Genomic DNA, 16789 nt, shown 5'->3' with positions numbered 1-16789 from the left:
AAGGAGAGAGAGTAAAAGGGGAAATGCCACACACTTTCAAACAAGATCTCATGAGAACTCACTTACTATCTCAAGAACTGTAGAGGGGAAGTCTACCCCCATGATCCAGTCACCTCCCACTGGGCCCCTCCCCCAACACCTGAGATGATAGTTTGAGATGAGGTTTGGGTGGGAACACAGAGCCAAACCACATCACCCCTGCGCCTCAGGTGTTTCCCGTAACTTCTCTGTTGGACTCCAGTGTTCCCTCCTCGTTGTTCTATCTGAGGTGTGATTATTGATTCATAATTGTCATTCTTTCTGGAGAGAGGGCGTATGCGGTGTTTTCTAGTGAGCCATCTTCAGCTGGAATCCCAAGATTTACTAATTTTAAAGCTTGCTCTTCATTGTTCTAGCTACTTTAAACTGTCTTGTGGAAATAAGCATGCCCTTTATCTATAAGTACTTTGAACTCAAGGAGCAAGAAACCATTTCAGTTGTCCTCCTTGCCTTTGCAGGGTTTTCATTATGTATCTGAAAGACTATTGGAAACCTCCCTTTTGCTTTTCTTTTGACAGAATGCTTTATTAAAGGGTTTTATCATAGAGGCATCACCCACTGTAGGTGCATTGTTTTGTTTCTCCTTTGGAGAAGTAGCTCAGGGTTGAATAGATCCAGAGATATATGATCCCCAAATATTATTTTCTTTATATTTTGTTTACATTCTTTCCTTTCTATCTAGCTCTAATTACAATATTCTTAATTCTAATTACAATATTCTTAATTATTGAATTCTGCCTACAGAAGTATACAGAATAACGTATGAGCAACAGCAGTTTTATATGTATTAGATAGAGATATAAGTGGTGCTCCTCAAGATTCTATGCAAGAACATAAAACATATAACTATTAAAATACAAACATAATAAATAGCCAGCCTTCAATTTCACAGTCAGCTAAAAGGGTCAGACAAAAGAGAAGAGATGGAAATAGAAAGAGAGAAGAAGGAGGTAAAGGTCAAATGAAGGAAATATGGGAGAGCTGAGAAAGAGAAACTAACAAGCAGAAATTCAATGTAGGAGGCAAAGCTTGAGTTGTCAAACAACAAAGAGAATATGTACACAAATAATACATGAAGAACAATACATAGAAAGTCCAATATACAATATGGAAAGGTAGATTTGTCAATAAAAATTTGGCCTTCAAGAATATTAAGATGAAAGCTTTTAAAACCATTTTTCGAGTATAGCTATAACTAAAGTTAGTCTCTGGGCCAGGTGAAATCTTTGACCAGATTGAGGTATAAATATAGATGTTATTCATACTGACATGCTTTTCACATATTTTCTATTTTGTTTCCTATTACATTTTTGAATATTATATTCCTTTCAGTATTTATATCTCATCCTTGTAAAATACTAAATTATCCCTCTTCTGATTAGCTATTCATTTATTGTCTATATCTATGAGTAGTTTCCTTTAATTCCGTAGAGTATTTCAATATTCTTTTAAATTTTTTTCACATTTAACTTCAGTCTCTTAGAGAAACACAGTACTATAACAAAGTTGTATATATGAAGAGATGTCTTGGGCATACCTTATAAACATGTTATTTTTACATACTTTATAAGTCTACAAATAGTATATGTTTATACTTTATGAATACATTTATAAATACTAATAATGCTTTCTCAAAATTTATTTGTAATAATAGAGGTTTGTAATAAAAAAAAAATTGGAAATAACTGCCATAGTAGAAAGCTCATGGCTTTTGGAGCAATATAGACATTCCTGGGTTCAAATTCCAGTAATGCTACTTATTTGCTTTATAGTCTTGGATGAAGCACTGAGATTTCATTAGATTTATCTTTTTAATTTTATTTTCTTTTTACATGTATATCGAATGATACTTTGCATTTCTGTTAAGGGAATTTGGAGATACACACACACACACTCACACACACACACACACACACACACAGGATAGTGACAGCCATTGCTGTTATTTGGGTCTTTCCATAATTTAGCAACTTGTATTCTGTTTATTTCTTCAGTCAATCTGTTTGTTTCTATTTTTCTGTAAAATGTTGCAGATTATATATTTTTGCAGACATTCCATTTTATGTAGTCTGTGTGAAACAAACTATATTTTTACTAATCTTACAGAATTAAGATTTTGCATTGCTTATTTAATAATGACTCTGTGAGAGGTCTTTTTTCATGAGGGAATATGGAGCTTAGCACAGCATACTATGAAGAAGCAGGATAGTTCTCAACACTGACTATGCAATGGTTCTCAAATTGTTTTGACTGAGACACATAGAAAGAAATACCTTTTGCATTGCAATCAGCTAATATAATATACACTCACTTATATACTGAAACAATGAATTGTACAATAAACTATGTTTTTTCTTCTCTTATTTTATTTAAAAATCTGCTCTCAGTTGATTTCATGACTCCTTTAAGGGGCATGGCTTGCAATTTGAAAAACACTGTTCTAAACAACACAGAACAAAATAGCATTTAGTGTTGGTCATTATATGTAATGTAGAGATGATTTATAAAAGTTTTTTTGGCTGAACTAGTATTTCAATCTTGATATAAATGTTTTAATGTTATTTCAAAAACATAATATTGAGTGAGTTTAAAATTGTTTTCTCAAAAGAAAATGTAATAATAAAATGGTTGATTTTTCTTACGGATTTTAAACATTTATTGATGCAACACAAACACGCGTTTTTCTTTTCTCTTTTGACAGATTGGCTATTTGGTCTTCTTACGACTTTTTATATTTTTCCTGCATGGTCATCTAGAAAGTTTTAAACAACATTTACTTAGGCTTCAACCACATTTATACGGTAGAATATCTTTTATTTTTTGCACTTATAAATGTTTTGTTATATTTTGAGAGGCTCAGACTGTCACTATAAAGAACATAAGTTGCATTTTATTTTTCATGAAAGAGGTGTGGTGTTGAGGAGCACAGCTTCAGGGCCAGATTGCATTTGTTCAGCTCCCTGTCCCTCCAACCCCATACATTTTTATTTCTTTGTGGTGAGAACATTTAAAATCTAACTCTACTTTTTTTCCCAGCAATTTTGAAAAATGCAGTATTATAAACTGCAGTCATCATGTCATGAAACAGACCACTATACCTTATTTCTTCTGTCTAACTGAAGCTTTGCATCTAATACCTACCACATCCCCAACCATTCCCGCAACCTACTCCCTGCTTTAGACGCTGGTAACCCTCATTCTGTATTCTACTTTTTACTTTGCCACGTAAGTGTATGAGCTTTTTTGTGACTCAATTTCCTTATTTGTAATAGTGTCTACCTCCCTAGATTTCAGGAAAGTTAAATTCATACTTTAGTAAGGTTCTGGACTTGGTGATCAACTGAATCTAAGCAATATGTAAAGAAGAGTGAGGAATTCAAGTGGGAGCTGAAGTTTTGCATATTGAGTAATAGCATGAGACAATGATGCTCTGAACTAGGAAAAATTTGGAGAAATATTGGTCGTATCGAATTTGAAGGTCACTCAGGTATATATACTCAGCAAGCTATTGAAAACATAGGTTTGGAACTAGGGAAATGAGTGAAGCCTGCCTGGAATATGGAATTGACAGTCATTCACATTAATATGGCTGAGGGTGAGGGGCAGGGAGAAACTAATTCCAGGAATGAAATCTTGGGGAACATACACATTTAATGGATTATTGGTGTAACAGAGCCCAGTAAAAGAGAAATAAGGGAGATAAGAGGGAGAAATTATGTTTAAGGAGAGAAATTCAAGATCAACATTGCCATAGAAATATTAAATAGTAGAAGGTCTAACAAATAATGGTAAGTTTCTGCAATCAGAAAATCACTACTGATCTTGGGAGCATACCCAGTGAAGAGGTGAAAGCAGAATTCAGATTGAAGGTAAACAGTGAGGGAAAATTTAAGCATAAGGCAAAGATTGTGACCTATTTCAAAAAAAGCTTAGCTATAAATATTTATGCTGATATGTAAATATATCAGTAGTTTAAGTGGAAAATCAAAGTCAAAATATTAGTATATTGTAGGATAAAGAAAGGAGGGATTCAAGATAAAGAAAGGGAATAATATTGATGAAAAAGTCATGATGGATGGAACCATGACCAAGGTAATAGCAGAAGTGTTTTGGAGACTTATCAATTAGTACCATTAGCATATGTCCTGATCAGATGTGGCTGTAGACAGACAGAATAGGAATTCTTGTCTAACATTTCACTTGTTTTTATATCTTCATTAAATTATACAACTTCTTAACTCCTCATGGTGTTTGGCATAGTGACTTATCAAATATTCAGATGATTACAAAAATAAACTTTGAAAGATTATTTGAGTAAAAACCTCAAGTTCTCATATTAGCTTGTTATTGAGGATATATGCCCCTAGTCTTTCTTTCATATGCAAGAATAAAATCCCCAGTTGTGCCCTCTTACCAACTATTGTAGAGGCTTAGGGTACAGCTTTACCTTTAACAATAGGCTGTTTTCTACTGAAGCTATCAGCAACTCTACCTCTCCACATAGCTGTCCAGTAGAATGGTCATTATTTGTGTGGATGGACTAAAACCCAAAGTTTGTCTAAAAGTTTATAGTAAGAGCAGCACTGAGATGGTTCCATTAAATATAACATGGTGTTATGTTAAATTGCATTGTTATTGCCTATATTTGAAATATTTATTTTCAAAACTAAATAATAACATCTTGAGAAGGAATAAAACTGGAGAATGTTGGTCTAGAATCAATGACATTGATTTGTTTGTAGAATTACAATGTCAAAGTATCCATTATGAATACAGCATCTATTATAACTTGATTTATTTTCATCTGGAAGCTTCCAAGCATTGTTGAACAGTAACTATATTTAATTGGGCATTCGATGATTATGAAATTGCTGTTCTGAATTATATAAACTCGTGTGTATAAATTATTTACCATCTAGTTTTCTATTACACCACCAGGGGGCATACATAACATTATAAATCTTAAATAGGAAACTGTACAGCAGTTTCTGCATCTAAATACTGAATTTAATTATAGTTTAATAGCTAAAAGACAAATGAAACACAATGCAAAACATTAATGAAATATTTCTCACGAATAATTTTTCTTACAATAGCACTTTCTTTCTCTGGAGAATCATATTACAAGTATCCAAACATCTTTTCAAATGTGCAATTCATCCTGAAAGCCTCAGAAATTATAGGTAAAAGAGAACTCCGCTCTGAATCAATTTTTAGCCCTGTGGAAAATGAAAAAAGATATGAGAACACAGATTCTGATATGGTGGGTAATCTGGTATGGTGGGTATATCCTGTTGCATGATGCATCAGATATGATTACTGTGATTAAATAATGGTGCTTATCAATACAGTATGCATTGAGGAATGATGAGTTTAGTTGTGGGAGAGGGGTGAACAGCAAAGACATGAATTTCATGCAACCATATGCACATTTCCTGGACAGTAGTTAATAGGATGAGTAGTGAGGTATCAGTATATACTACTAGTACTTTAAATGGAGTAATGCCATAATACCTTCTCCTTCAGAAGTTCCATCTCACCTACTTAATTAAAAATTGCAACATAATTGAGACTGACTTGTAAATTAACATTTTAAGATATTATATTTTTATTAAAGGGAAAGTGTCTAAAGGGCAAATTATTTATGAAAGCAAGTATATTATTTTGATGCTTTCATAATTCATATGAAATAACATTTAATGGCTGGGTGCAGTGGCTCACGCCTGTAGTACCAGCACTTTGGGAGGCCTAGGCAGGCAGATCACCTGAGGTCAGGAGTTCGAGACCAGCCTGACCAACATGGAGAAACCCCATCTTTACTAAAAATACAAAATTAGCAGGACGTGGTGGCACATGCCTGTAATCCTAGCTACTTGGGAGACTGAGGCAGGAGAATCACTTGAACTGGGAGGCGGAGGTTGTAGTGAGTTGAGATGGCACCATTGCACTCCAGCCTGGGCGACAAAAGCAAAACTCTGTCTCAAAAGAGAAAAAAAAAAAGAAATAAGATTTAATATGCTATTAAAATCAACCAAAAACTTTAAAAAATAGTTTAAATTATGAAATAATAATCTTTAGATTATGATAAATCTTAATTTCTAACTCAGATATTAGTAATCCTTAAAAAATTGTTCTAATTATATTATTTGTTTGTATATAATAAACTAATTATGTAAACCCAAGTACAGTGAGCCATATAATTGTGCATATGCCTTATAGATTAATACACTTCAAAAGACAACTTTTAATTTCTGGGGCCAATAATGCCTTTCTTTCCTCACATATTTTCCAAAAAAGAACAGTAAGCATTTCAAAACCTTCTTTTATTTTTTGTTAAACATATTTATTATTTGGTATTTTATAAATAGAAAATTTGTTTTTCTAACAACTTCTAAAAAAGGAAAAATACATTTAACATAATGCAAGTTGAAACACCTAAGGAAATTAAAAGAAGATTCCCTTTTTAAATATTATCTGTTACCTTATAATTTTCCCATGCTTCCTGTGAGCCCTTTCTAAAATCAGCTATAAATTAAATATATATTAAAAAAAACATTCAAACACATGTATTTGTAGTCTTTCCAGGCCTAAGTGTTTTCTTTTTGGCATATTACCAGTTCACCATTTATATAATAAGTGACATTTACCAAGTAAATTGAGCCTTCTGGTTATAATTACTAATGAGCACAAATTGCCTCATGTGAGAAAGGGATCTGTTTTTAAGTTTAAAAAGTGTTTTAACAGTAAATATATAATGTAATATACTGAGCAACAGAAAGAGCACCGGTCATGAAGAGAACAGACCTGCTTATGAAGTGGTTCTGTGATCTAGGAAAGGTCCATCCATCTTGCCAAACTTCCACTTACATATCTTTAAAAAGTCATCATTATTGTCATATTCATCATCATCATCATCATCAATCTGCCATAACCCTTCTACAGGGTTGTTAGAAAGATTGCGAAAAAAGCATGTGTTTATAAAATTGTTAGATGCCATGCAAACATGAATAATAATTATTGAAGAATGTATTTAGGACCTCACTTCACCCTTGACAGTGAACTATAATATTTTCATCTAAGGATGTTAAGTATGTTGACTTAATGTAGTGATTGGAATGTTTTTCCTTTAAGCAAATAAGAGTCCATGAAATCTTAGCAACTTGAATACTCTGGTTATGAGGTAGGCAATTGTCAGTGTTGATTCTGATGCTCTTTAAGAATGAATCCATTTTGTCACTCTTGGTGCACACCCATAGCAAGCAAATGGAAGCTTACTGCTGTACAGCTCAGCCTGAATCGGAAGGGGCGAAAATGTCAATACATTAAAGGAACATATCAGCTTAGAGTGGGACAAGTCACTAAATCTCTCTGTGCCTTTTTCCACTTTGTAGAACAAAGCTTAGATTCAATCTCTTCTAAATTCTATTTCAGCTCTATCCATGTGATCCTGTAAGGGGATTATAACAGAGTTTGGCCTATCAGGTTTATTGCCTCCTCCTCTTATCTCATAATATAAAGACTATAAATATAGGATGGCATAGCCTCAGTGCTGCTAAAATTGCTGATTTGGCTAATCAGCCCTCAGTCAGTGCTTGACTGCATGTCTTAAAAGTTCCCCAGTTTCAGCCCAATTTCTCCAGTACAGCCAGCCTTTCCAGTTCAGTTGAGTATTTACTCATTCAATACCCATCTCTGTCACCTGCAAAAGGAAAGAGGAAAAAAGATGTAAAAATGATAGAAATGGAAATATAAAAGACATTTGCTTCAATCTCTTCTTCTTCCCTCATGATTATTTTAGTATATTATAGCAGAGGATTTGTGAATTTATTCTTACAGCCCTTATCATTTGATAATGCTAAAAGTTTCATAGCAGCATACTTTGGCCGCTGTAAAGTATTTGGTTTTTAATATTCTTATATGCATTGAAATAAAAGCATAATTACTTAATTTGTTGTCAAAATGCGACCAAAATTGCATTGAAAGTTTTATAGATATTATGATGCATTAGGATACATACCATATGAGCATAGGTTCCAGTTAAGAATAAGAAATTTCCTTTCCTCTGCTGTTGGACCCCATTTCTCTTTTTAATGCCTTTTTAAGTGATCCAGACACAGGGTTTTCATTGACTTTGACAAATGGTACACTTAATTAGCTCTTTTAGCAAAGCCAGAATGCTGGATTGAGTTTTCCATTCTGTCCTTTGCTCACAAGCAAAGCTGAATTTCCTAAGCACAGTTGACACATAGTAGTAATAACGGTTCTTTGGAGCAGGTAGACAAACCCTGCTGCAATGCAGTAGGCCTTTTCTTAAATGACTTCATCTGTTCTAAAGTACAAATAGTTCTCTGAAAACTAGCAAACACAGAGTTTACATTTTAGTGTGATTAGCAATCTCATCCTCTAACACTTAAGTGTTAGAGGCATTACCTAAATTTGGGACATTTTGTGGTATCCTGTAATGGTAAATGGTTACTAGGAATTATTAGACTGAGACATAAATTCCTTAAAATTAGGAGCATTATTCTATGATTCACATCATATTATCGAGGTAACACTGTGTACTGAGAGATTCTTTCATGGCAATGTCAACCATCCCCAAAATGACTGAAAACTAAAACTACATGAAACCCAGAAAGCTGTCCCTGAGCAGCCAAAATAGAGCCCATGCTTGAAAGCTCATTTCTGTTATAAAAGAGAGCCTAGTCAGACACTCAGAATTTATGTACTTAAATTTGCATAAAATTTAAGCTGGTGGTGTTATCTGAATTTTCAGCCAACAGTAGATTAACAACACTTTTGTAGGTGGGCTTCTCAAAGTAGGCATCGTTCCAGCTACAACTGACAGCCCAAAGCTGAACAGCAAGGGCGGGAGATGAAAGAACTGTGGAAAGTGGTTATAAAAGCCAAAAAAGAAAGGAAGGGAGGGAGGTAAGGAGGGAGAAAACAAAGACAGGGAGGGAGGGAGAGAAAGAAGAAAAAGAGGGAGGGGAAAAAAGTTCTCTGGGAGTCATTTAAGGCAGTGCTCAGTGCTTTTCAAACCGTGGTAAAAGATCTCTCTTAATTTATGTTTAAATTTCCAAACTACCACAGATAATTTTGTATAATATAATAACAATAATGAATTACTGAAAACTAAACTAGAAAAGACATAAAAACACAAGCTTTAATTTATAATAGACTGAATATGTATACTTATTTTGTCAAATTGTTATGAAAGGTTCTAAATATATATTTTTCATTTTTGTGCTCTCATTACCAGTTTGCAAATGGCAGTTATCTGCCAACCACACCTTGAGCAGGACTGACTTAGTGTAAAGGCACAGAACTCCAAGAGAAAGCAACATTGCTCACTCTTGGTCTTCTGCACTAATGATATATGTGATGATTGTGTTAAATTACATAATCATTATCATTTTATTAATTCATCCAAATTTAATAAATTTAGTTTTTGTTTGGAAAATGTTTCTTGCTAAAGAGTATGCCATGTGTGATAGTTCATGCCTATAATCCCAGCACTTTGGGAGGCCAAGGCAGGTGGATCACCTGAGGTCAGGAGTTTGAGACCAGCCTAAACAAAATGGTGAAACCCAGTCTCTACTAAAAATACAAAAGTTATCTGGCTATGGTGGCAGGCACCTGTAATCCCTACTCAGCTACTCGGGAGACTGAGACAGAAGAATTACTTGAACCCGGGAGGCGGACGTTGCAGTGAGCGGAGATCGTGCCACTGCACTCCAGCCTGGGCAACAGAGCGAGACTGTCTCATAAAAAAAAAAAAAGGAATGCTTGAAATACATAAAATTCGTGAGACTAAATAACAAGCCCCACCTATCTGGAAGGGTTTATTACTTGGACAGAGAGAGAGACAGAGAGAAAGAGAGACAGAGAGAGAGAGAAATACATACCACGAGGAACTATGGGATATCTTCATAAGATTGCGTTAGAAGCAGTCTACTATAGGATTTGGACTTTATTTGGATGATCTTGGGAGGATTCTAAGGAAGCAAGAATTCTCTCTAGAGGTTTGATTCTGTCAAAAAGTGGGGCAATTCTGTGATTAGGTATTTTGTGGGTGGCCAAGTGACTTTGTTTATATCTGTGCTTAGAAAAAAATTGTCAAGTGGCTTTGTTTATTTATTATGGTCTCAGAGTAATATTGTCTGAAATTGCTATTTTGTGAGTGCAACAGGAGATCAAAATAACCTGGCTGTGAGTATCAGACCAGCTTGTAATAGTATTTCAAATCAGACCCAGATGTGAGAGGATGCTTTTTAATTTCTCCACAATGTGTAAAATTGACATAATGTAAAATTGAAGATAAAACTTAAATCTTGTTCATTGTCTAAATCCTGATTTTTTTTCTTTACTAAAAATGCTTTTGAAATTTTCTCTGATGATGGTACATAAATACATTAATGCCAGAATGGTTGACCTAATTGAATTTTTCATATAGTCCTGCAATATCTATGATTAAAATAATATTTATTATAAATTAACCAGTCAAGTCATTTCAAAGTTTTAAAACATATTTATTTACCTATTTATTTAAAATAAGTTTCCAATATGAGGACTGTCAGGCATCCAGGCTGAGACAACTAGAGCAATTTGAGAAAAGAATTATTTATATGGGTTCCAGTTTTGGGATAGACTCTACCACAAAGCAGAAAATTGAGTTATATGTGGATTTATTGAAGTCAATATGTCTCAGACTGATGCTTTACATTATTTTAGAATAGAGCTTTTCTATAGTGTATTCTAACACTCTAAACATCGAATTGTTTTCATTTGCTCTTCTGAATTATTGTTCCCCAGAGTCAGTAGCCTTGTGCAGACATTGTCTTCCTCATGCCTTTATCTCCAGAATCTAACAGTGTTCCTGGGATAAAGTAGATAAATACACATATCTAAGACGTAACTAAACATTATGTTAGAAACTTAAAGTATCTTAGCTTAAAATTTATCTGTGAACTTCTGGTCTTCTATCTGAAGAGTATTCAACATAAAAATTTAATAAATAAGAATAATGAAGCCCTTTAGATTCTAAGTGTTTCATTTTAACATAAAATCACAAAATATCAACTAAATTAACAATTCAAGTATGTATTACAGAATGTGTATTTGAAACTTCACTGCTGGCAAAAATTCAGAGTGCTATGTCATTTTCTACCAATTACTTTAGTAGACCAATTAAATGTATAAAAGTGTTGGGAAGTACTCTAAGAAAAAAACTAAAGAACAGCTTATTTGTTATCTGAATTTTTAGGCTATAAGACATTGATGATGTCTTTCTAGGCATATATTTTGGTCCTTAAAGTAGAAATCCACATTTTAAAACATACTTTGCTGTTAGAGTTTTGTTCAAACTTTCCCAATTCCTTCTTTCTCAAGTGTCAGGGAGAACTAAGTCACATGGAATCTATGAACCACAATTGTGTCAAATAGCTATCCCTTATGGGATGCAGAATTTTTGCCATATTGTAGAGCTGATATCATTGAACACAAGGGACCCATGTGAAAAAAATATATATTAGGTTCAGGTTAACTGTATATACTTCAAAAATATATTTATGTAAATTTCTCCACTTGGTGAAATATAAAGAGTAAGAGAATATGCATTTTCATTCGGATATTTAAAATTTATTTTCATGTTTGTTCAAGTCAAAGAACTCTTTCTCACATATATTTTTATATTTTAATTCCTGAAACATTTGCAATTTAATCAGGGAGGATATGAAATTAACCACCTGCTCTGGCACTGTGTTGCTGCTTGGTCTTGTGTTCAGAATAACAGTCCTCAGTTGAATAACGTGCTTGAACATCTCATCTTCCATAAAACACATCTTCAAAAGAAATGCTGGTAAGAGTGATCCTATAAATCCAAAGTAACTCATGGAGAAATCTTTGTGCTTAAATGTTAAATAACCTTTGTACCTAAATGTTAATCACACCTCAGTTGGCTATGAAACAAATTTATAATCTCAGTTCCAAAGGCAAGGGCAATTTACATGTTTAGTATTAATTCATTTCATCAATACATTGTTTCTCTCTTTTTCTGTTTTGCTAGATGTGCCTGCATGCACTGCATAGTTTATTTTATTAAATGCAGTTTTTTTATTGACAAGAAGTTTATTCCTGCATTGCAAATAGCCTTTATATTCCAAGTTGTTAAACAAAAGCAGTGAAGTACAATATATTATTGGAGAAAATATACTGATACTGTATTTATGCCTTATTGTAATGTATAACAAAATATACTGATTTTGTATTTTGTTATATATTACAATATTTTGATGCTTTTATATTATTATATTTTTTATATTTTTATATATTTTATATTTTAAAAATATATATTATAAAATATATTTTACATATTTTTTATACTTTCATATTTTATATTTTGTTATACATTACAATCATATTGTAATGTATAAGAAAATATACTGATACTGTATTTATGCCTTATTTTAGTGTATAACAGAACCGAATCTTTAAAAAAATTTTTTTTGCTTTCACTCTATCACCCAGGATGGAATGCAGTATAGGGATCTTGGCTTACTGCAACCTCCATCCCCTGGCTCAAGGGATCCTCCCAGCTCAGCCTCCCAAGTAGCTGGGATCACAGGCATACACCACCATGCCAGCTATTTTTGTTGGTTTTTTTTTTTTTTTTTTTTTACTAGAGACAAGGTCTCGCCATGTTGCCTAGGCTGGTCTCCAACTCCTGAGCCCGAGTGATCTGCCCACCTAGGCCTCCCAAAGTGCTGGGATTACAGGTGTGAGTTACTGCACCCATACAAAAATAAATCTTGACTGATAAATAGTAGTTTTCTTCTGTACATACATTAATTTAGGATGAGAAAATGAAGAGTCATTGTTTCGGCATGAGTTCAGTGTAGGAAAGACTTTTTAAGTTGACAGATAATAATTGTCTATATTTATGGGGTACAATGTGATGTTAGGATATATGTATATCCTGTGGAATGAGTAAATCAAGCTTATTAACATATCCATCACTTCACATCTTTATCATTGTTTGGTGGTAAGAGCAATTAACATTTACTCTATTAGCAATTTTGAAATATACTTTTTTTCTTTACCATAGTCACAATGCTGTACAATAGATCACTAGATCTTATTCTTCCTGTCTAACTGAAACTTTGAACTCTTTGATTGACATCTCTTCTTTTCTCCTTCTTCCCTACTCCCCATCCCAAGTCTTATACCATTCTATGCTCTAGTTCTACAAGTTTGGCTTTTTTAGATTCCATGTACAAGTGAGATTATACAGTATTTATCTTTCTATACTACACTTATTTCATTTAGCATAATGCCTCCATGTCCATTCAAGGTTTATAAATGACAGAATTTTCTTCTTTTTAAAGACTGGATAGTATTCCATTGTGTATAGATATCATACTTTCTTTATCCATTCATTAATCAATGAACACTTAGGTTGATTACATATCTTGGCTATTATGAATAATGCTGCAATCAACATGGAAATTCACTTATCTATTCAACACACTGATTTCACTTTTTTGGGATATATATGTAGAAGTGGGATTGTTAGATCATATGGTAGTTCTATTTTCAATTTTTGAGGAATCTCCATACTGTTTTTACATCAATAATGTGAAAGGATCCCCTTTTCTCAACATCCTCATCAACGTCTATTATCTTTCATCTTTTAGATAATAGCCATTCTAACAGGTGTGAGGTGATATCTCGTTTTGGTTTTAATTTGCATTTTCCTTATGATTAGTGATGTTTAGCACATTTTCATCTATCTGTTGACTGTTAGTATGTCTTTTTTTGAGAAATGTCTGTTCAGGCCCTTTACTCACATTTTCATTGGTATATTTGTTTTCTTGTTATTGAGTTGTTTCAGTTCCTTCTATATTTTAGATATTAGCCCTTTACCAAATGTACGGTTTGCACATATTTTCTCCAAATATGTGTGTTGTCTCTTTACTTTGTTAATGTTTCATTTTATAATTGAAGTAGTCTTTAATCCATTTTGAGTTAACTTTTCTGTATAGTGTGAGAGTAGAGGCTAATTTAATTATTCTGCATGTGGATTTTCACTTCTCCCATTACCACTTATTGAGGAGATTATTTTATCCCTATTGTGTATTCTTGGTAACTGTCAAAAATCAATTGACCATAAATGCTTGAATTTACTTCTGGTCTTTCTATTCTGTGCCTTTGGCAAATGTCTCTGTATGCTATTGCCATGCTGTTTTAATTACTATAGCTTTGTAATGCACTTTAAAATCTAGTATTGTGATGTTTCCAGCATTTTTCTTTTTGCTCATAATTGCTTTGGTTAAGAGACTTTTGTGATTTCATACAAATTTTAATTTTTTTTCTGCTTCTGTGAAGAATAACATTAAAATTTTGATATGAATTGCATTGAACCTGTAAATCACTCATTTTCCTATCCACGAACATGGAATATCTTCCCATTTATTTGTTTAGGCTTTAATTTTTTCATTATTTTATATTTTTCAGTGTACAGATTTTTCACTTCCTTAGTTTGATTTATTCTTAAGTGTTTTATTTTTTTACTTTTTGCTATTATAAATGAGATTGCTTTCATAATATCTTTTTTAGATAGTCTGTCATTAGTATATAGCAGTGCTACTGATTTTAATATGTTGATTTTTGTCACCTGCAAACTTCAACTTTACTGAATTCATTTAATGTTCTAACAGTTTTTTTTGTGTGTTGCTTTAATAGATGTTTTAGGGTTTTCTATATATAAGATCATTTGATCAGCAAACGAAAACAGTTTTACTTTCTTCTTTCCTTTTTAGATGACTTTGTTTTTTCTTTTTCTTGACTAACTGCTCTGGCTAGGCCCTTTAGTATTATGTTACGCAGAAGAGGTGTGAGTGAGCATCCTTGTCTTCTTCCTGATTTTAGAGAGAAGCTTTCAACTTTTCACCATTGAGGATAATGTTAGTTGTAGGCTTGCCATATACTACCTTTATTGTCTTGAGGAGTATTTCTGAGGAAATTGATCAGAGGGCATTCTTTTTTAAAGAGGACCAGAGTTTTGAATTATTTTTCAATGATAATAAAAATAATAATTTGTAATGCAATACCAAGTTGAAAATACAATTGCCATATTTCTTTCTTTTTTTAATTAATTCCTCTTTTTAAGCCTCTGGCAGCTCATTCTACACCAAAGGCCTTTGTATATGTAAATTCTAAGTCCCTGAGATTCAAATGTAGACCCTTCTAAAAGTCTGAAACACTTTTTATGAACAAAAGTTATTTTCCCACTTGTATTTAGAAGTTTGTGGGATTTTGGATTAAATAAAGATTTTTGGAGGATGGCTTAAAGTTTACCTAATTTCCTTAAAAATAACCTACTTTAGATTAGAGTTAATCAATAATTTGTTTTGTCTCATAGTCTGATGGGAGAAACCTGTTCAGTATTGCAGTTTGACAAAGATTGTGATATTTTTACATTTTAAAATAAAGAATATTATTTATAAATATGAAACTAAAATGCAAATAGATAATATTTACTACAATAGTACATAATATAATTTTACTTACTATATTTTAATACAGATCTTCTATAAACAAAAAAATTTAGAGGTTCTTATTGGTGCAAATTAGGCTATTCTGGAAGCTGTGGAGATTCTTTTAGACCCTTTTTAATGATAGAAATAAGTTGTTGAGTATTCAAATATTTAATTTATTTTTCAAGACGACAAATGACTAGAACTACTTAAGCTCTTGGAAAACTCTAACTGGATTTAGAACATAACCAAAATTGTATTTTAACATATAAAAATAAATCTTGTATGACTTTGTCAAATTTATTTTAAAAGTACTCTAATAATTACCAAATAAACAAGTTTAAATGATTGCCAAAACAGCAAATGTAGCCAATTAAGAATATCGAATGGTGGAAATCAATTCTTTCTTTAACCAATTTTTAGATTTTGCTGTATTGCATCGACATCTATTTAATTTAACTTGCTAATGATTTGTGGTTAAGGTTGTAAATATTTATGTACCAGTTTTTTTAAAACTTAGTATTTTATAAATTTAGAGCATTACAGACAATAAAAAACCATTCTTATTTTAAAAATAAAGAAACTGATGCCACGTTTATTAGGCTTACTGATGAGTGGAACCAGATTTTAAGAGTTTTGATATAGCACTCTCTCCAATACATCATTCAACTGTCATTCTAGTTGCATTGTTAAGCAGATAACTGCTTTGAGACAGCCTGTCACTGAAACCTGACTTTTCTTTTTCTGGGAGGATATTGTGAAAATTATCAAGTGAAGAAGGGGATAGCAGTGTTTAGACAATGCTCAATGAACAGAGGAGTAAAGTGAAAAATACAGTGACTGCTCATAATAGAAAGGAAAACAATAATTGCTAAAAAGAGTACTGCCAAATAGTTTTGATTCTATTTTTTATATTGTCTTTTTTTATTTTAAAGAAAAGTTTTGATCTTTTTTTAAAAAAATAGTTGGTTCTAGCAAAGAAAAACTATTGACATTAAAATAATAATTTGTGTTTTTAAGTTAGCAATTTGACTAACTTTATAAAGTTGATTAATTGATCAACTTTTAAATGTTGATTTAAAAATATTTGGTAAATTGATAACATTTTAAAATCAACTTTTCTCCTTACAAAATATTTATTTATATAAAGACCTATATAGATTTCAAGAGGCCATTACCCCAGATAAAGTAATACAATCTATAATATAATTACC

At 32.4% G+C, this 16789-nt stretch overlaps 1 protein-coding gene across 1 annotated transcript in view; it reads left to right on the top strand.

The window, feature by feature from the left end:
- The window catches only part of TMEM232 (transmembrane protein 232), a gene marked incomplete at its 5' end in the record, with an annotated part of 268718 nt that overhangs the window by 39315 nt on the left and 212614 nt on the right, over window positions 1–16789 (top strand). Inside the window, 3 exons of the mRNA XM_012473941.3 lie at window positions 2741–2840; window positions 5136–5302; window positions 11766–11899. Coding sequence (XP_012329364.2) covers window positions 2741–2840; window positions 5136–5302; window positions 11766–11899 — 401 coding nt within the window. The remainder of the gene's footprint in view (window positions 1–2740; window positions 2841–5135; window positions 5303–11765; window positions 11900–16789) is intronic.

The sequence above is a fragment of the Aotus nancymaae genome, unplaced genomic scaffold (genome assembly GCF_030222135.1).
Source record: "Aotus nancymaae isolate 86718 unplaced genomic scaffold, 86718_ANA_hifiasm-v0.15.2.pri h1tg000014l, whole genome shotgun sequence".
Taxonomy (NCBI): Eukaryota; Metazoa; Chordata; class Mammalia; order Primates; family Aotidae; genus Aotus; species Aotus nancymaae.
Note: the sequence above shows the minus strand (reverse complement) of the source record. Positions and strands in the feature narration are given on the sequence as shown.